Source organism: Ischnura elegans, chromosome 8 (genome assembly GCF_921293095.1).
Source record: "Ischnura elegans chromosome 8, ioIscEleg1.1, whole genome shotgun sequence".
In the NCBI taxonomy this organism is placed as follows: Eukaryota; Metazoa; Arthropoda; class Insecta; order Odonata; family Coenagrionidae; genus Ischnura; species Ischnura elegans.
In genome coordinates this window covers 116,578,441-116,601,323 of record NC_060253.1, presented here as the reverse complement: position 1 = coordinate 116,601,323, position 22,883 = coordinate 116,578,441, and the positions used below count along the sequence as shown (strand labels likewise).

Here is a 22,883-nt window from a genome sequence, read left to right as displayed (position 1 = left end):
ATGTGAAATACATGCTCTTCTGAGAAAATTTTCGCTTTGACTTATTTCTTTCAAACCGTAAAGCATGTCTATTTTATAATGGATTTAGGTCAAATAACAACAACATCTCGTTGGAAACATAATATCTAAGGATTTTATTTATCCAATATGACGATATTTGTCATATACGTGGCATAAAAAGGTATAGGATTATATCCGACAGTAAAAACAGCATATTCCTATGAGGCGGCAATGTATTGTAATGCGGGTTGCATAACTGCATACAGATACCGGATTCGGCCAACGTTGCGAAAACGCAACATTTTTTTTTTACCATAAGCAAATTTTTTTGAAGGCCCATATTTTCAATTTACCTTATTTAGCATGTTATTAGGTCAATTGAAAAGAAAAAATTATATATTTTCAAGTATTTCTTTACTCGGCCGGTAATGGGTTAACCCTAGAGTGGTGACGTGAATTTTTGGTTCACGAGTGGTGACGTCGGTCTCCTGGACCGATGTGGTCTCTTATGCTATTTGGAAGATTAATTGAGTTCAATTACCTTGAATTGGCTTTATAACGCGATATTGTATTGCTAATTTTAAATATTTATTTAACATTTTCATTACATACACAATTTTTTTCAACTTTTATTCATTTTTATGTTGAAGAACAGGAAGAAATATTTATACATCGGCATCTTTTCAGTAGTGCACAAAAAAACTGACACACGGCATTAATAAACAATAGGGTTAATTTTAATTACATGCCATACGTCAAAAACATATTCAATCATACATAATCAGGAATCTGAATTTTTGGCATAACACCTTTCACATAGCAAGGTTACGTGTTCAAGGCAGAGAAATGAGTTACAAATTTTACAAGAGTATCGTGTTTTACGATTCCTCTTACTGTCACAATATTTGCAGCGCCCAATCTGCCCTTCAGTAGGATTAGGAAGTAATTCTGATGGCTTAATGGTCAGTAGTTCATTTACTCGTAAACGAGTGATTCGTGGTATGTTTTCCATAGATGCACGATTCCTAAGATGTTTTTCAATCAGGGAAAATGCAATTCCTTCAATAAATTTACGCCGTACAAGGCTTTCTTTCTTATTGTTTATAGTGTATATTACTTGAGAGTTTATTGTTGATATATTTAATAATGAATAAAACACGACCATTTGCCAACGCCTTGTTGGTCTAGCGCAATTGTAGTTAGCACATAACCTATCCACTATATCTACTCCACCTTTTGTGCTGTTATAGGTCAAAATGATATCAGGTTTTTTAGTTATTGCATCCACTTGGTCATAGTCGTGCATGCTTGAAATCAAAAGAACATTTTTTCCTTTTCTGGGGACATACGAAACTAATGTACAATTTTTCCTAAAACCAAACAGACATGATTTCACTTTACGTCCCTTTTCTTGAACGAATTCTGGTGGTAAGCCGCGTTTATTTTTTCTGATTGTGCCCACTGAAGTCAGCTGATAGACATTCAGCAGTCTCTCAAGAAGCTCAATGCTAGTGAACCAGTTGTCCATGGTAACATTACGGTTAGTGTAATAAATTGGCTTACACAAGCGTTCAACCACGGCAAATGCTCTATTGTCCATTGAATACGGTCCTTCGGGTTGTTTTCCAACGTAAACCTCTAAGTTGGACGTGTAATGCATTTTTGCATCGCAGAGAGCAAATATTTTTATTCCATATTTGGCGGGTTTATTTGGTATATACTGACGAAACCCACAGCGACCTCTAAATGCCTCCAACTTCTCGTCTATGGTAACCTGGGCAGATAAGCTGAAATTATTTTTGCAGTTTTCAACAAACAAATCAAATATCTCTCGCACGGGGGCAAGCTTATCAACTTTACGTCTTTCATTTCTAGTTTCTTTGTCATCAAAAGTTAGATGACGCAACAGAAATCGGAAACGCTGAAGTGACATGACAAGACGAAATATTTCAATTGAATTGCCTTTGGTACTGAAGAGGTCTTCGGCGTTTTGGTGATTACTTTTATTGATACCACAAAGCAGCAGCAATCCCATTAGTGCTTCAATTTCATGAACATTAGTAGGTCTTGCGTACGTGCTACGCCCGTAATTAGGAGAAACCTTATCAATGACTTTGTTAGTACAATCGGTAATCATATTTATTATTGAACTATCAAGAAAACATCGCCATGATTCTATAGCACTTGTTATTCCTTTCGTTTTCCCTCTAGGCCCAGGTAATTGTGTAATTATATTTTTTGAACGCGTTCTTACGCTTTGTTTTGGTGCCTTCTTTCTCCATATGGTGGTCCCATCTTTCCCGGTGAAGATATCATCCTCTTTCATTGCTTCTCCGTCGTCCATGTCCCAGTCTTGCTCCGAGTCACTGCTCTCTTCTCGCACCTCCAAAAGATCTTCTTCGTCATCGTCGTCGTCGTCATCAAAATGCAGGGACTCTTGTGGTTCTCTCTCTACTTCGGACAGCAACCGTGACACCCGCTGTTGTTCCTCTTCATAACTCATCACTCCAACTAATTTCAGTGATAAAAACATATTTAGAGGAAAATTGGATGCAACATATGGAAGAGTAATATACAGCATGAGGTATAAAAATTCAAAGGTAAAATAGCTGCGTAGCGTACTCACCAAGTTAGATAAGTGCAGTCTGAGCTGTCGCAAGAGTTGCAAAAGGAGATTCACAGAAAAGAGTAGATGGGCAGATTTTACCCTGTCGAGATAATGATAAAATTATAAGTTATTACATATAATACCATTCATCTCGTTCAATTATTATGAACCAGAGAAAAGTACTAACCAAAATAAATTATTTGCGTGGAGATAATAAGCAATTTCCAATGAATGCACTTCAAAATTTATAACGTACCTGTTAGTGTCGTTCTGCTTGGATGTTTTTCCTGGACAGCGGCGTCGTTCCACAAGCAGGTCTAACAACTGCGCGCACACAGTGACTGACTCGTGGAAAAAGGATTCCTTGGCCTTATATAGGGTACATGTAACTTCCAAGACTTGAAATTTGAATCCAAGGGATGATGAAAGCGTCATCATTGTAATCGATTCTCATGATACATCAATGTTACACTTTCGGTCTGTGAGACCGGGCGTCACCACTCCGGCAAGAAAGTAAAATTTCAGAGCATGAGTGGTGACGCGCGGTCTCGCAGACCGAAAGTAGTAATAAGTATCAAATTACTCAGACGAAGTGATTTTTTCGGTCATGTATCGGAAGAGCAGCGTGAAATAGGAAGCTACTGAAAAGCATTAACTGTAACATTATATACTTCGCTTGAGACACCGATGAGAATTAATCTTCGGTCTGTGAGACCGGGCGTCACCACTCTAGGGTTAAACTAATGTCACACCTTTAGTAGTAATTCAATAGCAACAAAAATTTATAAATTTGTTAAACGGTTTGTTATCATCGATTACCATCAACTTTCACGACTTGGTTGTTGTATTTGTGACCAATACGATACAAAATGGCGGACCCTGTTTTTCGTCGAATTTTTGTGTTTATGTAGGATTTTAAAAAAAGGATCACCGAGTTACCTCGAGATATTTACACCACATATACAACAAAGTATATAGATTATGATAATCGGAAGTACAGCTGCGACCACCTGCGACGCCGAAATTAAGATCGATTTTTCGAACGTGCGGCACCGCCCGGAGCTGGCTGCTGGCCACGGGAATTGCCGTACTCGACGGATGTTGGATAGTGAATCATTTTAAATAAATTTATTGAATAAAAGCTATGATATATTATTACTGCATTTATTTTCCTTTTGTTGTAACCCGATTTCTTTACTGTCTTGTCATATTTATCACCGATGCAGTACAAAATGGCGGACGCTAATTTCAGTAATATTTTTGCCCGTGTGTGACTGTATAAAAAGGAGGACACCGAGTTGCTCTCAGATATTTACATCGTAATTGCATCAAGCCTTTTAGAGTCGTCATCCACGGAAATAATCTGCGGCCGTTGGCAACAAACTAAATAAAATCGATGTTTTTACCGTGCCGCGCAGTCCGCGGCTGCTCCCTGGGCTCATGGATTGTCGTGACGCAGCGTACATTATAAAGCGCTATGAATGCAAAGCCTTTGCTGAGGATGTATTTAATGTTATTATTAACTGTATAGGCTTTTAGGCTTCTTTCTCAGTCCTTCCATTTTTGATAAAAGGTTATCAATGAATATTTAAATGAACCCTATGTACATGTAATAGCATCACTCCGAGTCGGTTGATGAACTGTCGCTTTCACTTTGAGGCTGCAGGATTTCTGGGTCATCGTCATTTAGTAACAGTAAATTCCTCACTTATATCGGCATTCTTCGGGATTTCTTTGTAATTAGGGGTGCGGCGTTGGGTATTACTGAATCTGAGGTCAGGAGGAGGCGACGAAATAAGTCATCGTTGGTAGATATATTCTAGAGTGCTTCCTGCTAAAGCTTTCTCGATATTTTCTGCTATCTTTATTGCGTGCTTCAATTGCTTCTTCACATAATATCCCTAGAGGAAGAATCATCTCTGTAGCTATACCTGCTCCATGTATTAGGACCTTATGAACGGTTTGGGGCACCATAGAACTCCTACCTACAAATATTCCTCCGACCTAGGCTCTTGTTGCCAAACTTGATTATACTGCGAATGCCCATAACTGCCGTCGAAATCATATTTACAAATCAGAGTGCACTTCAATTCACTTCTGGCATCAGGAACAGTTGCCACGCAAGCTAGAATCGGTGAGGCAGTGTGCGACAGGAGAGTTTGTTGATTGACTTCGCACGATATTTCTATAATCTCTATGCCATCCGGGTACGTAGTATTTTTAGCAAACCTCACTCTTTCATAGTTCGGGTATAATTTATGACCATGGCTTTCAGCTATTTTCCGAAGACACTTGTAGTGGTTTTTTGTCAAGTGCATCGATATGATAACAGAAAGAGCCTCGTCTTCTGACATCATGGAGGAACCTGAGATGGGTGTCTTCCATTTAGCTAGGACTCTCCTTGCTCTGCTTGGAATGGTCGTTTCCACTAATTTGGAGGCTCTCCTTCCTCTCCAATTGTCATCGATGCTGCGAATGATAAAGTTGCTGCCGAGTGAGAAGATCTAAGACTTTCAGTCTTCCTCCTCTTAGTTCTTTTGCTAACTTTGTCATTTTTTTCCGGGCGTCCACCAGATTATAATGGGATCAAAGTGAGTAAAAAATCGCCCTTAAATCCATTGAGATAATGCAAAAACTCAGGTCACTTATTAATCGCATATACTTATCCAAAGAATTAGAAAACGTTCTAGAATTGACAAGAGCTTCTTATTTTCTTCTTATTCTCGCAGAATTTCGAAAAAAATTCAAAGCGGGCAATTTCCGCCAAATTTGTTCAACTTTGAGGCTATGTATTTTATATAAAAAATTAGCCTAAGAAAAATATTTTGCGTCAAAAAATGCACTAATGTGTTGGCAACAACTGTGCAAAGTTTCAACTTCCATACTCAAAAAAACCATTTTCGAGGTTTTGTCCAGCTTTTTTCGATTTCAGCCCACTGTGGGACGGTTCAAATTATATTTTAAAGCAATCAGTCAATTGCTTTTTGGAGAATTAGCAACCAATTGCTCGAACTTTAATACCCCTCCCCAGAATGTTCTCAAGTAGTTAAATTATGATTGTACTGACACTTTATTAATTGTTTTAATAAATTTTGGGTAACATCATAGAGTAAGTTTATATTCTTACTCAATGGTAACATTTACTTCGGAGGGAGTAAAGCGTTGCGTGGATAATTTTATATTTCCTGGAAATTTGGTTAACTTAATTATGACTTTAGTCTTCTTGTGAGTAATCCTCATGCCATATTCATCACATCTCTTGTCACTATACTCTTCAGCCCTCTCGCTGACTGGCTAATCAACGCCTGATCGTCCGTGAACCTTACTGATTTTACATCATTCCTCCCACTTTGACTCCAGTTCCCACCTCATCCCACGCTTCTCTTGCCATCACCTCAGCATATACTCCAGAAAACAATGGAGATAGTGAACAGTCTTGCCTTACTTCTCGGGCAAAGCTTGCCCTCCCAGTTTCTCCGTCCGCTACCTTCACTTGCGCAGTATTGACCAAATGAAGATTACAAATGAGTCGCCTATCCCTCCAATTGACGCCTATTTTCTTGAGAATATCCATAATTATGTCCAGTCCACTCTATGAAATACTTTTCCTCAAATACTTACATATACTTCAGCAGAATTCACGGTGAAAGATGGTACATCATCCTTCTCTACTTCACCACCAGCAAGGTTGACATTGACATCCACCTCTTCCAGATCGTTAACATCTTGCCCACAAACCTAAATAAAATTCGATCAAATAATTATTAGAAATATTAACCTCGATTTTTTTTATAGATGAAACTTCAAAATCATGCAACCATTTTCCGTTTTCAACAGATAAAAATAGTGAAATCGCCAGAACACATAAAGAGTAGAAAATGGGTATGGATAAAGATCTACCGATGGGGATAGATAAGTAAAAATGTTCTCAGATATTTATGCATTGAAGAAGTTATGTTAAGGTCCGCAGGATTAGCGGGGAAAACTTCTCCGTCTTCAACTGTAGCTTTGAACTGCACATTAGCATGAATGGTATTTGTTTTCCTTCAACGAGTGCATCGAGGAACTGGTGTGCTGTTGGAATCTTGCGAGTCAGGCTCAAGGTAAGCCTTGTAATTTTCTCGCACTCTAACCCTCGGCATGTTGATTGAATTTCGCAAGGCAGTGGGCTATTCATGTAACAGTTGGCTTTTTCATGCATTCACGTTTTGTTTCACGATATCCGAGCGCCAGATCACACAAGAACAAAGTCCGATATTCATATGTTGAACCACTTACGTGGGTAATTTCGCCGCCATTGCTTTTTCTGAGAGACCCATCCCTGAGAGAAAATTTTACAATAAGGCATGTGTGTGTATGTGTGTGTGTGCCTCATGCAATGCTATGTTCTAACTTCCAGCTGAAGATATGACCTTTGCCAGGCAGATACATGGTACAAGAGTAGCTTATTCCTACAGCTCCCTAGACTATCCTCAAGGTCGTTTCAGCATCAACCTCAAAGGTACCGGACTCAGGGTTCATAGCAGTATAGGACGTGGATCAGGAGCAGCTGTTCATGTCAGCAGGAAAGACGTGAGTGCATGGCTCTTAACTTTTCTTCATCCCATATGGTGCCAACCATCAGCCTGGGGGATATGTGCAAAGAGTATATTTGGCTGCAGTGGCACAGTGAGGGGGGGTTTGAGGGATAAAATCCCCCCCCAGGCCTCAGAGAACTTTCAATCCATTATACTTAATTGGATTGATATTACTAATAGAATGGTGAAAGGATTGATAAAATATCCCACAGAAAGCCGTAAAACTCACCATTTTGATCAATTTTTCTTAAAATTTAGCAATTTATTAACCTCTCACCTACCACTTACACTGATGGGTATTCCATACCCCACACACCCTGGTATTAGTGGCATCTAAACCCCTTAATTCCTAGCTGCATCACTGTTGGACTGATCTATGGGCTGGTTTTTTTTTTGCACCCAAGCCTCTTATTTTTTGTGCCTTTGTCTCTATTTTGTAGTACTTTGTCATGCTTCAACACGACATGTACCGCAAAAAATGCATTTTAGGCTCTCTATAAATGTTTAAGTTCAAACTAGCAAATTTGCCAAAAAAGACCATGTACTCTTGAGCTTACCAGACAAAATAGGCTGGCACTTAAAGGGATAATATTCTACTATCTAATGGTTTGGTGTCAAAGCATTCCTCCTTGGTGATGAATCAAGAGAGCATCAAGAGAACTTTAAGAGCAAACCTTGGGTCATAGGAAAAGGAGGACCAGGGTGAAATTTGCCATCAAAAACATTTGGATTATCGAATTCAAACCTAGATATCCCAATTGCAGGTGAGATATGATACCAGTTATACCACTAAGCCATATTTCAGACTGTGTTTACTCAACTTGATGTTAGAGTTTCAATTTCACATTGCGGCACAGGAGATGGAGGCAGAAAGTAGAGGAAGGATGGGATTAGAGTTAACCATAAATAATAAAAGCTGCCAAGAAGCCAGTTGGCTAAAATATGGTAGAAGGATAAAAACCTGGATAGCAGAGAAATTATAGAAGGAATGGAGGAGAGAAGGAAGTGGAAAAGTGTGGACATGGAGAAAAGCAAAAGGGAAAGGAGAAAAGCAAAATGGGGAAACAAATAATTGATTACAACGTGAAACTGAGAGTAGTTATGCAGTTGACGGAAAAGGCAGTGTGAGAAATGGAAACATTTTCAGCAGGAAAGAGGCAAAGTTAAAGTCATAAGTCATTATCAGACGGCAAAGAAATGCAAGCCATGTCAAAAGTTAAGGCATAATATATGGAAGGATCTTATCTGAGCATCCCATGGTCAGAGTAAATGGAAGTAGGTAGTATGTGGAGGATATGTAAAATAGCAGGAAAAAGCCAGGAAGATTAAATATAGTGGACATAATTGCTGTGGAATGTATGGAAATTGTATAAGAAATCCTTATGAAAATATTTAGTGGCAGATTGGAGGGATAGGCAATTCATTCATAGTTTGTACAAGGCCCAGACTATTGAAATGAGGGTAGAGGATGGAGAATCAGGGTGGGCAGAAATTGGCCAAGGGGCGAGGCAAGACTCGTCATTGCTTTTTAATGTGTAGACTCATGAAATGGTAAGAGAGGCCTGGGATGAGATGGAAGCTGGAGTTAATATGATGGTAGATACGCTTAAATCAGTTCATTATCCAGTCAACAAGTGGCTGTAGGCTATGGTGGATGTGTTTGACAAGCATTGTGAGGTATATGGCATGATAATGAATCTCCAGAAAACGGTAGGTAAGAAGAATGTAGTTATGCAGTTTTGAATAGGATCACGAGCTAGGAATGTAAGACTTGGGACAAGGGAGATGAGCAAAAACTTGAGCAGGTAGAGCAATTCAACTATTTGAGCTGCGCATTAGCGGGCAACAGACACTGCATGAGGACACCAGAAAGAGAATGTCACGCCTTCCCTCGGCCTATGATCCGATGGGACCGCCTACCATAAGATAATACCCGGCAGCTCCCGGCAGGCTCCGATCTCTTGAGTCGTGGGCTGACCTCATAGGAATTTCAATTTTATGGGCGCCAGGCAACCAGAGTTGCCTTCCTATGGACAGCACTGAAGGGAGGCTTCACACAATTGTCACACTTAACATGGCAATTAATTTATTGCAGAATTTAACAAACATAAAGATTTCCTTTTCAACAAATACCAATAAATTACAGTGCAACATACATACAAGATACCATGAGAATATTGTCTTTTCTTCTGGTATCAAACTTGAAGATACGAGACAGGAGAATGCTGGATCTCGGCTCATATCTGCCAAAAGGCAGCCGGATCTCTGAGACAGGAGAATGCTGGATCTCGGCTCAAATCTGCCAAAAGGCAGCCGAATCTCAGCTACGTAAATCCAGGAAATCACCTGAGTGGTGTCCACAGCCCCAGAGTACTTGCCCTGGAGAGAACAAGAGATGGGATCGACCCATGCTTCAGCAACCGGCCAGAAACCAGTTAATTGCACCCAATGCTGTGCACATGCAGAAATGAGGCTGATCCACTTACCGAAGAGCGTCGGGAGATACGGCTTAATATCCTTCGGGCGCTCTCTCTATGCATAGGCTGGACACTCTCTGAGTCGACCACTGTCGACCGGTCTCCTGTCTACTCTCTCTCTGTCTCTGTCCGTCTCCCCGTCCTCCTCATACTCATGTTCGCTCGCCTCTCTCACCTAGACTCGCCTCCTGGCTGACGCATCGTTGCCTGGGCTCTCCCGGCCAGCCCACCGACCTATCCAGGAGGGGAGGGGGGTTTGGTGGGAGGTGGGTGTGTGGGTAGGGGAAGGTTTATTTGGGAAGGGGAGGGGTGGTTGCCTGAACCATGACTCCGCACGCCCAGCGAAGGGAAAACGGGGAAATGGGGGAGTGAGTCACCGCCGAACCGGCCGGTTAAGGCAAGCCCAGTGGAGTTTTCAGGGTGAACGTTACATTCCCCCCCCTTCCTAAATAAAAAATTTTTCCCTGGAAAAATTTTTGTATTACACCAGCTTTAAGTCTTTTATATGCCAGGGACCATCTGTTAGTCCCTGTTCATCCTGGAGAAGGTAAGCCTTATTTCCTACTTTAGAGTGGACTAGATAAGGACCTAAATATTTTGGTGCTAATTTGGAAGAAAAGTAATTAGCAGCATTGGATTGTACAAAGTTTCTCCTTAAAACTTTCTGTCCGGGCTCTATATTCACATCTCTCCTCCGCAGGTTATAGTAATGGGAATTCTTTTTATAAGCTTGCTGTAATCGCTCAACAACTTCCTTCCTTATTTCCTTGACCTTCTCTAGGTGTTCTAAATGTTTTCTACGATTTTGAAAATCTGGAATCTCTCTTCCATTAATTTGTATTTTCCTTAATGTCCCATTTAAGAAAATCTCTTCCCCAAATACTAGTTTATGAGGACTACATCCTGTCACCTCATGATCGGCAGAATTTATGGCATAATTAATTTTAGATAAATTTTTATCCCAATGGCGATGATTGTTGCCAACATATGCAGCTATCATGGTTTTTATTACCCTATTAACTCGTTCTGTGGGATTGCTCTGGGGATGGTAATAAAAATTATACATAATTTTTACACCATACTTCTCACATAAATCTTTAACCTTATTACTCTTATATTGCACACCATTGTCACAAAGTAAAGTATGGGGAGCCCCAAATTTCAAGAACACATCATCCTCTAAATGGTTTCTAACATTGTCGGCGGTTGCCTTTCTCATCGGTTTCATTATCACATATTTTGAAAACATACAACAGGTCACTACTAAATACATGAATCCATTAATTGACTTAGGCAAAGGCCCGATAATGTCAGATGATACTATCTGAAAAGGTTTTGTAACAAGTCTTTGATCTCCCATGAATCCCAATGGTGCATTCTGAGTAGCCTTGTATTGATTACAAATATCACAACTTTTAATATATTTGACAACATCTGCCTTCATCTTAGGCCAATAATATAATTTTCTTAATCTACTAACTGTTTTCAGACACCCATAATGTCCTGCTGCCGGATCATCATGGCATTCTATCATTACTTCTTTCCGCAAATCCTTAGGGATGATTCTAACCCACTGATGAGATTGGTTCCAACCTGGATCAATATATTTATAGATCTGATAATCTTGGACCTTAAATTTTGGATATGACTCAGGTTTATCTATTATTCCTTTTCTCAGACTCTCATACCAAATATCTTGGCTCTCTCCCATGACTGTAATTAAGTTTAAACTTATCCCATCATTCGGTAGTGGGTTTCTAGATAAAGCGTCTGGAACAGTATGTTCCTTCCCTTTTCTATGCACAATCTTAAATCTGTATTGCTGCATTCTGACAGCCCAACGACCCAATCTCCCTCTGGGGTCTTTTAAATAATTTAACCAAACTAAACTAGCATGGTCTGTTACCACGGTGAACTCATAGCCCTCAAGATATCCTCTCAGCTTTTCAATAGCCCACAATACAGCTAAGCATTCAAGTTCAGTGGTACAATATTTCTTTTCTGCCTTAGAGGTGCCCCTACTAATAAAAGTTATCACCTTATCTCCTTGGTACAAGACTGCTCCTAGACCTTGATTGCTAGCATCACAGTGTAATTCAAATTCTTTTGAAAAATCAGGACATGTTAAAATAGGAGCAGATATTAATTTCTCCTTAATAACTTTAAAAGAATGCTCACATTCCTCTGTCCAATCATACTTATTCTTTTTGGAAGTTAAAGCATTCAAAGGCTGCATGATGCTAGAGAAATTCTGAATAAATTTTCGATACCAAGAAGCGAGCCCTATAAACCTCTTAAGCTCAGTGACATTGGTTGGGCGAAGAAATCCAGCTATTGCCTTAACTTTATCTGGATCTACTTGGAGTCCCTTTTCGTTTACCAAGTAACCTAAATATTTTAACTCATTTCTACAAAAACAACACTTATTTAAATTCAGTGTCAAGTTAGCTTTATCTAAACGATCGAGTATCTTATAGAGGAGTTCTAAATGGTGTTCAAATGAATTGGACACTACTATTATATCATCTAAGTAACAAAACACAAAGGGTTTTAAATCTTCCCCTATGACCTTGTCTATGAGACGCTGCCAAGTAGCAGGACTTGTATTCAAACCTTGAGGCATTCTTTTAAATTGAAACAGGCCTTTCCCTGGAATTACAAATGCAGTCTTTTCTCGACTTTTCTTTTCTAAGGGAATTTGAAAAAATGCGGACTTTATATCCAATGAACTCAAGTACCTAGTGTTTCGCAACTGAACAAGAATATCCTCTACCTTTGGCAGAGGGTAAGCATCTGGTTTAGATACTTTGTTCACCTCTCTTAGGTCTACAACCCATCTATAGGAGTCATCTGGTTTCTTAATCAATAGCACAGGAGATGCCCATGCACTATTTGAAACTTCTACTATGTCTTGGTCTAATAGTTCTTCTATGCCCTTACGCAATATTTCCAATAATTTGGGAGAGTATGAGTAATAACGCCGTTTAATTGGAGGCGAATCACCTGTATCAATTACATGTTCCACTAAATTGGTACAACCTATCCCCCTTCTACCTATAGTTTCTCGATAATCTCTCATCAATTTCTCTAATTGACTCTTTTGATTTTCATTTAGCTTGCGCTTAGAGATTACTGACTCCACAGAATTAACACTGATTGGTGTTTCCAGTTTACAAGTACCCTTTAATAAATTTGGTTGTAAGCCCATAATCCACCAAAAATCAACACCAAGAATGAAATCATAAGTGATATCTGGTACCACTAAAAACTCGCATATTCTGGTAATATCCTCTACTTCCACAGGTAAGCTCACTATTCCTTTTACCTGACATTTATTCCCATTTGCAACTTGAATACTAGAGTATGTGGGTTTTTCAAGAGACAGCTTAAGTTTGGACAAAGATTTCCAACCTGATTTACCAATAACTGAATGAGTGGCTCCTGAGTCTAACAATCCATAAAATTTCAGACCATAAACTGAAATTGGCAGATAAATCCTACTATCTCTTTCCATTTCCAACCTCACCAAGTCTAGATTCACATAGGGGGGAACTAAATAATTTAGAGAGTACGAGTGCCCCTTGTCGGACTCTCTCCTTAGTTTTCCTGTCTCTGTGGCTTATAAGTTCTATCAGTTCTATTACCCCTTCTACAATTTGGACAATTTCTGGTTATTTCATTTTTGTACCCACAGCGATGACAAAATATTTTAGAGGATAATTTGCATTCTGAGAATCTATGCCCATTTTGGTCACAATTCCAACATTTAATACCCTCTCTTTTTATCCCTATAGACTGCACCAATGGTTTTTGAGATGCTCTAAATTGGAAAGTTTTATTAAAGGCCAAGTCGGGTTCTAAAGATCTAACCTTGTTCATTTTTGATGCCTCATATTGTTCAATACGGAATTTATTCAAATCTAGCTCCTTGCCAATCGATTTCAATTGCTTAATTGACAACACTGGTTGCAAAGCTAACTTTTCCAGGTAATAGGGAGCTAAATTTCTTTTAATCTGACTTAACCTTTCTTCCTCTCCGACTTCTTTACTTAGTCTATCATATAGTCCTAACATACAGGCTATGAATGTCCCCACTGACTCAGTCATCCCTTGCTTCCTGTTTCTAATTTCTTGGAGTAAATTCTCCTCAAAGTCCAAAGGAAGAAACTCTGAGCGAAGCATAACCTTGAGTTCCTCCCAACTAGAGATATCATTCCTTACCGACCGAAACCAAAGTAGAGCTTGCCCCTCAAATAATTCCACTGCCCCAAGAAGCAATCCAGCTTCTGACACTCCACGGGCTATTGCAAGTTCCTCAATCCTGACAATAAATGCATTTACACTTTCTGAGGGACTACCACTAAATGTAATGTTCCACTTATGTAATTGTGGTCTACCTTCATAATTCCGGTCTGTTCTCATATTCCCACGAGTCTCTCTATGAAATGTATTAACATCCTGACAATTTTCATATTGATCTATTGCAACATTAACTTCAGGTCTCCTATGACCCTGTAAACTTTGTCTTTCTACTTCTGGTCCTGAAGAAGAGGACATGGAACATATATCTGGACTTTGGTACTCTACTCCTTCTCCTAAGTTACTAAACAATGTACTCAATTGTTTTAAATTGCGATAAATCTCTTTACCCTTTTTTCTGTCTCCCCCTTGACACCTGGGAAAGATATAACTAATCCTGTTATTTAAGTGATACAACAGAGTTTTAATTCTCCTGGGCGAGGTTTCCTTCCCACCCTTCTTAATATCCTGGATGGCCAATTGTACTAAAGTGAGTTTCGATTCAATTACCAAAAGTTCTGACTCTATTTCAACGCTTTCTTCCTCCTTAAAGCCACCCATAGGTTGGTCACTACGCAATAATTCTCTGAGAGCCCCTCTTAAAACATCTATTCCTTCATCTGTACCAGCTGAGCCCCCGCGCACTCCGACTTCGTAGATCAGCTCATCCTTAGTTAAACGGTTAACCTCCATTCTGGCCAATCACAGAAAACAAAGGGTCTCACCAATCTCGAGTGCTCTCCTCCGGCTGGAAAAATTTCCTTTCTTTCCCCGGAAGTCCAAATCGTTCAAGGCGAAGATCGAGCACTCTCCAGTCTGGTCCATCCACTGAATACCTCTGCCTTTCTGGCTTAATTTTATACCCTGTTACTTGAAAGAAAATTTAAACAAATTTTAGAATCAATTCCACAAGATATTTCTTAACCTATACATTGACATACACTACATAATAATCAATAAATGATTGTATCAACTCAGAAAATTTGAAATTAAATCTTAAGTGTCTACAACTTGAAATCACAACATTATTCAAGCCTCTAAGCACAATTCAAGAGCAGGCACTTCACAATTTTCACTTAAACAGTTCAACACAAATTATAAAACACGTAATAATGAGTCAATTAAACAATCCTTGATCTTGTAAGGCACTAATAAATGCTTTAAACTAAGTTTGCCTCTCCAGTAAAATGAATCAAAGTTCAAACTGCCGTCAAGCAAGTCGCCGTTGCCACGCCCCACGTTGGGCGCCATTTTGTCACGCCTTCCCTCGGCCTATGATCCGATGGGACCGCCTACCATAAGATAATACCCGGCAGCTCCCGGCAGGCTCCGATCTCTTGAGTCGTGGGCTGACCTCATAGGAATTTCAATTTTATGGGCGCCAGGCAACCAGAGTTGCCTTCCTATGGACAGCACTGAAGGGAGGCTTCACACAATTGTCACACTTAACATGGCAATTAATTTATTGCAGAATTTAACAAACATAAAGATTTCCTTTTCAACAAATACCAATAAATTACAGTGCAACATACATACAAGATACCATGAGAATATTGTCTTTTCTTCTGGTATCAAACTTGAAGATACGAGACAGGAGAATGCTGGATCTCGGCTCATATCTGCCAAAAGGCAGCCGGATCTCTGAGACAGGAGAATGCTGGATCTCGGCTCAAATCTGCCAAAAGGCAGCCGAATCTCAGCTACGTAAATCCAGGAAATCACCTGAGTGGTGTCCACAGCCCCAGAGTACTTGCCCTGGAGAGAACAAGAGATGGGATCGACCCATGCTTCAGCAACCGGCCAGAAACCAGTTAATTGCACCCAATGCTGTGCACATGCAGAAATGAGGCTGATCCACTTACCGAAGAGCGTCGGGAGATACGGCTTAATATCCTTCGGGCGCTCTCTCTATGCATAGGCTGGACACTCTCTGAGTCGACCACTGTCGACCGGTCTCCTGTCTACTCTCTCTCTGTCTCTGTCCGTCTCCCCGTCCTCCTCATACTCATGTTCGCTCGCCTCTCTCACCTAGACTCGCCTCCTGGCTGACGCATCGTTGCCTGGGCTCTCCCGGCCAGCCCACCGACCTATCCAGGAGGGGAGGGGGGTTTGGTGGGAGGTGGGTGTGTGGGTAGGGGAAGGTTTATTTGGGAAGGGGAGGGGTGGTTGCCTGAACCATGACTCCGCACGCCCAGCGAAGGGAAAACGGGGAAATGGGGGAGTGAGTCACCGCCGAACCGGCCGGTTAAGGCAAGCCCAGTGGAGTTTTCAGGGTGAACGTTACAAGAACTGCATTAGCAAAAGAGACATTCACGAATGGGAAAGTGCTGTTGAGAGGTGATTGAGTTAAAGTTATGGGAAAGGCTAGTAACCATCAATAATAAAAGCTGCCAAGAAGCCAGTTGGCTAAAATATGGTAGAAGGATAAAAACCTGGATAGCAGAGAAATTATGGAAGGAATGGAGGAGAGAAGGAAGTGGAAAAGTGAGACATGGAGAAAAGCAAAAGGGAAAGGAGAAAAGCAAAATGGGGAAACAAATAATTGATTACAATGTGAAACTGAGAGTAGTCTTGAGAGAGATTTGGAGTCTAATGCTTTACGAGTTGGAAACATGGACGCTAAAGAAGGAGGACGAGAGAAGGCTGGAGGCTTTTGAGATGTGGGTGTGGAAAAGAATGGAGAAATTGAAGTGGACGGAGAGGAGGAGGAATGACAAAGAGCTGGTCATGGTGGGTGAGGAGAGGCAGCTTCCATAAGAAATATAGAGGGGACAGAAGGTTTGGATGGTGAAAGTTTTGAAGCAGGGAAGGATGGTTGAAAACAGTTTTAGAGAAGGGGAGAATGCTGTGTAAATGTGGGAGATGGAGGAAGCAAAGAATATGTTTAGGTAAAATGAAAGGGAGTTTGCCTTATTTTGAATTATTATTATTATAGTATTCTACCGATTAAGGTAGGTTTCCATGGAGTACGCAAGAAGTGATCTGGGAGCCTCCCTTTCCTTCCAGCACTGCCTTCTTTAACTCACAGTAAGGCCTACTCTCTTTCAATCTATCTAAAAATCCTATTCTTCTCCTTCCCCTCCCTCGTTTCCCTAACATTCTAGCCTCTAGCACCATTTTCAACATCCCCTCCCCGATAAGCACTAACTCCATCCATACCTTCTGTCTCCTCCGTATCTCATCTAAAAGCTGCCTCTCCTCGCCAACCATATCCAGCACTTGGTCGTTCCTTTTCCTCTCCGTCCATTTCACCCTCTCCCATCTTCTCCATACCCACATCTCGATTGCCTCCAATCTTCTCTCGTCTTCTTTCCTTAGTGTCCACGTTTCCGCACCGTAGAGAGCTACACTCCAGATCAAACTCTTCACTAACCTTTTCTTTAAACTCTTACATAACGATCCTCTTAGAAGCTGGATAATGAACTGATGTAAACTTAGTCAGTAGATAACTTCAATGATAACCACGAATTGTGGGGTTAGCTCTGAAATGGACTACACCATTGGTGTAGCTTCTTGGAAGTCCACATTCCTTTGAATTTTGGACATCTTGCATTGATCTTTGATGGATCCCAACGGCCCAAATGAAGCAACTAGTACGATGAACCTTGGTAATTTGCTATGGAACCCAATGATCCAGGGTCGCCACTGTGGCCTGAAAAACCAAAGATCTGTGGTTTTATTTGTGGGACCCGGGAATTTTGTGCTTTTGCACTTAATATTAATTTCACCGCTTTTAACTAAGCAAAGATTCAACTACCATGAAAAGTGTTTATGTCATTGATGAACTAAGAAAAAATAGAAGCTCTGGGGGTTAAATAAATATTCTGTAACTTTGTATGTTCCACACAACATTATTACGTAAACCTAACCTTGTTTGAACTGTCGCATGTCATTCTCAAGAGGTTATACACTTTATTACTATGTTGTATTAATCTGTCATTCCATAGTCTTTTATTATATGCCATTATCATGAGGTGTTTCATCTTGAGAATGATATGTGAGGGCTGAAACTGGTTTAGGTTTATCTAGTATGATTATGTGGAATTTACTATGTTCCAAGATATTTGCCAGCAGATGTAAGGTGCCACAAAGTAAACTTATAAACCGTGAAAGATATAAATAGGGGAGGGTTCGCACGCCTACTTGTAAAAAGCACATGGAAATAAGTGTTTGATTCTCCTCACACAGGATGGTCAGTCTGTGGTGGGAAGGTGTCGTGGCAAATGCGGAGCCTGCCACCCAGCAGATGAGGTGGCCTCGATGAGATGGAGGTGGCCTCCGTGGGCAATAAACAATATCCACGCTTGTGTCTTCAGGCAGGGGCAGCAGGAAGATGTTGCTCAGCCACTAAATACATTAAAATCATTGTCGTCATGCATGAATGTGATCGATGAACACACGCCATTGGAACGATGGCATGGTGAAAGATGAAGTTAGGGAGATGAAGTGAAGCCGAGCAGGTCTCGAGCTTTCAAGACCCCCTCGTTGGAATTCTTGGTGTGAAAGGAATGTTTGAAGGAACATTATCATCTGTAAAGAATTCCACCTCCGTAATAACTTATTATAGGGTGCAGTTAGTCATATCAGTTTTATTGGTGGTATCAATTCATGTTTATATATTTCAATTGATTTTGCTGATTTCACTGGAATACTTGATTTGATCAGAAAATAAACACACTGCCACTAAATCAATAGGGTGGCTTCCTATTATTATTTTATTGCCTAAATCGAAAGATTATTACTCCTTGAGTACGTATTTGTCGCTTTTACATTTTTAAATGACGATATCTATTTTTCGCGATTAAATGAAAAGTGAAAAATTTCAAACGCGCGAAAACGCGACGCGTAAGTAGGAATGATGGGAAAAAGGCCGTGCGACGCATTTCTGGTTCCCCCTCCCGCCTTGTGAGGTGATCTTGATCGAGGCTCTGAGCGCTGATAGGACGCAGGATGCTAGCGGATAGCTGAGTACCTTGCTGGCTTGTAGCGCTTGGCTTAAAAAAGGTTTATTAATACCTTATCAAACGAAGAAAACTTTCCGACCTTAGCCAGTTTTAATACGTGATTATTAAGACACGTTTCTCTGAGCTCTGTGCCTCATGCATGCATTGGTAGCCTCAGACGATGTATAACTCCTATCTTCTCCTATAGAAACTAGGTCCCTGTGACGTCACGTGGACTGGAATCGCATGGGCGCCAATCTGGCTTTTATCAAATGAGGTTAAAATTGACCATTAACATTTGTCTAAACTGGGATTTCAAAAACCAAATAATTTGTGTATTATGAATACACTAATGGTGGGTAACGATTTGCAATCAATGCCTTTCGTTTTCTTTGATGAAGGAAACTAGCCTATTGCAGCACAGGAGTAAATTTTGTGAGCATAAATGTAATTTCAAACATAAGTTTTATTTCAAGTATATTCTTAAGCTCATGATGTGATTGTGTTAGTGACTGTTTTGAGCATATGAAGGTTTTTACATATTTATGTTGATTTATGTTGAAAAATATTCCTAATGTTTGGCAGTTATTATTAAAATGTCCACTTGAGTTATGCCTCTATGATCAAACATGTGTAAAAATCCAGTTTAAGATGCAGGGGCATTGATTCCCTAGCGTGCATACGCACAATTTTCATCGGAGTCAGGCAAGTGGTATGAGCATTATCTCAAAACAATGCGTAACCGAACTATTGATTGTAAATATTTGCATATTTGCATTCTTTGTGTGATTCAATTATGATATGAAATTGATCCACGTCTTATTCTGAAATCATCTGTGCTTTTTATCCATTAAAACAGTGCCATCGGGCCAATCTATTAGCTACGTTTTTTTACACTTTTACTTTTTTCTGCTTCATGTAGCTTTTGTAACTATTTTTTTAGTATCTGTCATGGTTTAACATACCTGTTAGTATTGAGGGCACCTGAAAAAAATAATTACCTTCAGAAAATGCATATATTAGGCTTTTGTTTTACTAATTTTTAAGTGCATACCTGCGAATTTGCCAACGAAACCCTGGCATTCGTCACTATACGGCAGTCACTTAGAGCGTTGATTTGATTGCCGTTGCTAGCAAAGAAACATGCCTAAAGCTCATGAATGCTTACAGGGAATTAATATTTTTGTATGCTGTGAATATTGATCTAAAAAAATGCTGAGGCCATGTCCTTAATGTAAAAAAATCTGGGATCACAGTATAATTTGTGTGTTTAACATTTTAGAGATATGTATTCCAAAGTCAAATTGCATTGATAAAATTACATATATAAGAGAGGGTCTTATCTGATACTAATTTATTGCTGAGTATCTATTGTGACAGCGGTGCCAAATTGAGATTGATGTGATTTTTTAAATCATAATGTAACTATAAAAGAATCTTTAAATCTTACAAAGAAGTGTTCTTTTCCTTCAAATTAAATTTCCTTTCAAATTAAATTCAATATCCTAAATTGTATTTAACAAAAGAACAAAGGAGGCAGTGCTATAACCCACGTGGTTTATTGCACTGCCTCCTTTGTTCAACAGGTCATTTTCATGTATGCAAAAATTTCATTATCCTTTTCACCTTTTTTATTTTACCTATTTTTCATCTTTCTGGGCAGTAATTATTCTATTCAAATGTAACTGTGTTAGTTACTGCTTATTCATTTTTATAGAACTATAACAATTTCGAAAATAACTCTTTGCTCATGCATCATTGAACTGTATTATAGGTATGCATTAAAGAAAGTCTTTGTGAAATATGATGTTAAGTAACGTTACTGTTTGTTCCATTGAAATGAATGTATCTGGTGAATTTAAATATTGCCATATTTGTTATTATTGATAAGTATTACGATGTTCATGTAGAGTTTTTGAAATATCTGAGGCATGCACAAAATGTCTGTGCTTCAGCAGAAAATTGATTTTGAAAGATTCTCTTTGTGTAGAAAATTTGTTTTGGACTATATTTATCAATTTTGTCTCCTCCTCTAATATATCTAATTATCTGTTTTCACTGTTGGAAACTGATATTTAAAATGCATCTGCAACTATGAACTTACAATTCAAGTGGTGATTTCCTATTTATGAAAGGAGATTTGGCAAAAAGTCTGTCTTTATCTGTCTATTATCTGTCCCATTGTGAAAGATTAGGTCGAACAGATTATATGTTGATATTTAAATTGTAAATAAATTTGTTTAATTTATATCATTGTCATGTTGTAATCCTGTAAAAAAACTCTTGTTATAAAAGCTTATAAAATAAAAAAATAAAAAAGCTTATAAAAGCTTATAAAATTGTAATTAGAATTTTGCCTATTTACTTTTGCCATGCATATTGTTGGGTAATTTTTTTAGCCAAGAAATTGCAATATATATTTATTCTATGCAATGCTTATTATTCCATCTTACAAAGATAATATCCATTGAAAACCATTGCCCTGGAAATAATAATTTTTGGAGTACCTGTTGTAAGTGGCTAGTTGGTTGTTTTTAAGTGATCTATCTTTTTTGGGAATGTTTAGCTGGGGAATATTAGCTAATAATATTTATTATGTAAAATTTATATGATTCCAGAGTGACTATGAATTGGATTGAAAAACAAGCAAAGAATGATCATTTCAGGTGTATATTTTTTGTAAGATTTTTAAAATTTATGATGGCTGTCGTTCAGATAAGTGTACAGTAAAAACCAGAGGCAAGTTTCCCATTGAGAATTTCATACAATGTTAATTTTCTATGAGTACTTTGGAGTTTTTCTTCATGCATGATAATGTCGAAATTTGATAAGTTGTCTCTTCATATAGGTATGTAACTACCATATTGACATAACTATGTATTTTTTATAGTTAATATAATTATTGCAATATGCATGGAGAAAGCTATTCTGTCCCCATTACATTATTAGCTGTCCGGTGAATGTTGTAATAATGAAAAGGTGTGGAGTAACATAACATAACTGTCTTCAATTTAAACTAAAGTGTAGCAATGAAAATCGTAGCACTTCCACTATTAACCCTTTCACTGCTGTGGACGTACCTAGTACGTCCGCACGGCAGACTGCGGTGGACGTACTTTTTCTTCCTCCTCGCCATGCGGTCAGCACTTTCGCCGAAGCACTTCGAAGGGACCCACTAATCAAGGACCCTTTCCTCGACGAACTCACCCACGCAGGACCGTCTCATCGGCCCTACCAGCGGGGGCCCTACCTCCGGAAAAGTGACCGCTCTGACTGCAATTTGAAAATCAATCAATCAATCCGATCATCACAATATGATCGTTTTCATCGCACTCCTGCCAATCAAGCAATCAAGTACGTCTTTGAAACGTGTTTCTGCGATGAAAAATAATGATTTTGTTAACTTTGATATAATGGCCGTTTTCCGGTGGTCCGCAGCCACGTTTTGTTGCAAAGTTAACAAAATCGTTATTTTTTATCGCAGAGACACGGTTCAAAGACGTACTTGATTGCTTGATTGGCAGGAGTGCGATGAAAACAATCATATTGTGATGATCGGATTGATTGATTGATTTTCAAATTGCAGTCAGAGCGGTCACTTTTCCGGAGGTAGGGCCCCCGCTGGTAGGGCCGATGAGACGGTCCTGCGTGGGTGAGTTCGTCGAGGATAGGGTCAGGGATTAGCGACCCTTCGGAGGGTGTACCACACCCATCCTGGAAGTACCTGCTCCATGGGCCCAGGAAACGCATTTTAACATTTTCGCCGCATGTGAGGAGAAGGTTTCCGGAGATTGAACAGCAGTGAAAGGGTTAAGGACACCGCTCGAGTCTTATACTTCGGAGTTGCTAATATTATTTGTACTGTGTACATATTAATACCAATAAATAATGTTTTTATTATATTTAATTTTCTGTGTCATATTCCACTGTTTTCCATCTAAGGTTTTCCAGAGGGTCCTCTTCTCTCCTGATCTCCATT

General features: G+C 39.4%; 2 protein-coding genes across 2 annotated transcripts in view; one reads left to right on the top strand and one right to left on the bottom strand.

The window, feature by feature from the left end:
• LOC124163375 (A disintegrin and metalloproteinase with thrombospondin motifs 20-like) overlaps positions 1-18,689 on the top strand; it is a 239,261-nt gene extending 220,572 nt beyond the window's left edge. The window contains exons 2-3 of the mRNA XM_046540250.1: positions 7,008-7,180; positions 18,150-18,689. Coding sequence (XP_046396206.1) covers positions 7,016-7,180; positions 18,150-18,392 — 408 coding nt within the window. The 5' untranslated portion in view covers positions 7,008-7,015 and the 3' untranslated portion in view covers positions 18,393-18,689. The remainder of the gene's footprint in view (positions 1-7,007; positions 7,181-18,149) is intronic.
• On the bottom strand, positions 466-3,101 carry LOC124164500 (piggyBac transposable element-derived protein 4-like). The gene is made up of 3 exons (XM_046541830.1): positions 2,627-3,101; positions 1,212-2,511; positions 466-511 (listed from the first exon to the last, which is right to left on the bottom strand). Exons 2-3 carry the CDS (start codon positions 2,501-2,503, stop codon positions 466-468), a joined length of 1,338 nt encoding a protein of 445 aa, XP_046397786.1. The 5' UTR covers positions 2,504-2,511; positions 2,627-3,101.
• Positions 18,690-22,883: the final 4,194 nt, after the last annotated feature.

Coding starts and splice junctions, on each gene's coding strand:
- LOC124164500 (XM_046541830.1), bottom strand. CDS start 2,503: ATGAGTTATGAAGAGGAACAACAGCGGGTGTCACGGTTGCTGTCCGAA. Junction 512..1,211: donor GGAGTAGATATAGTGGATAG/GTTATGTGCTAA, acceptor TCTTCCAAATAG/CATAAGAGACCACATCGGTC.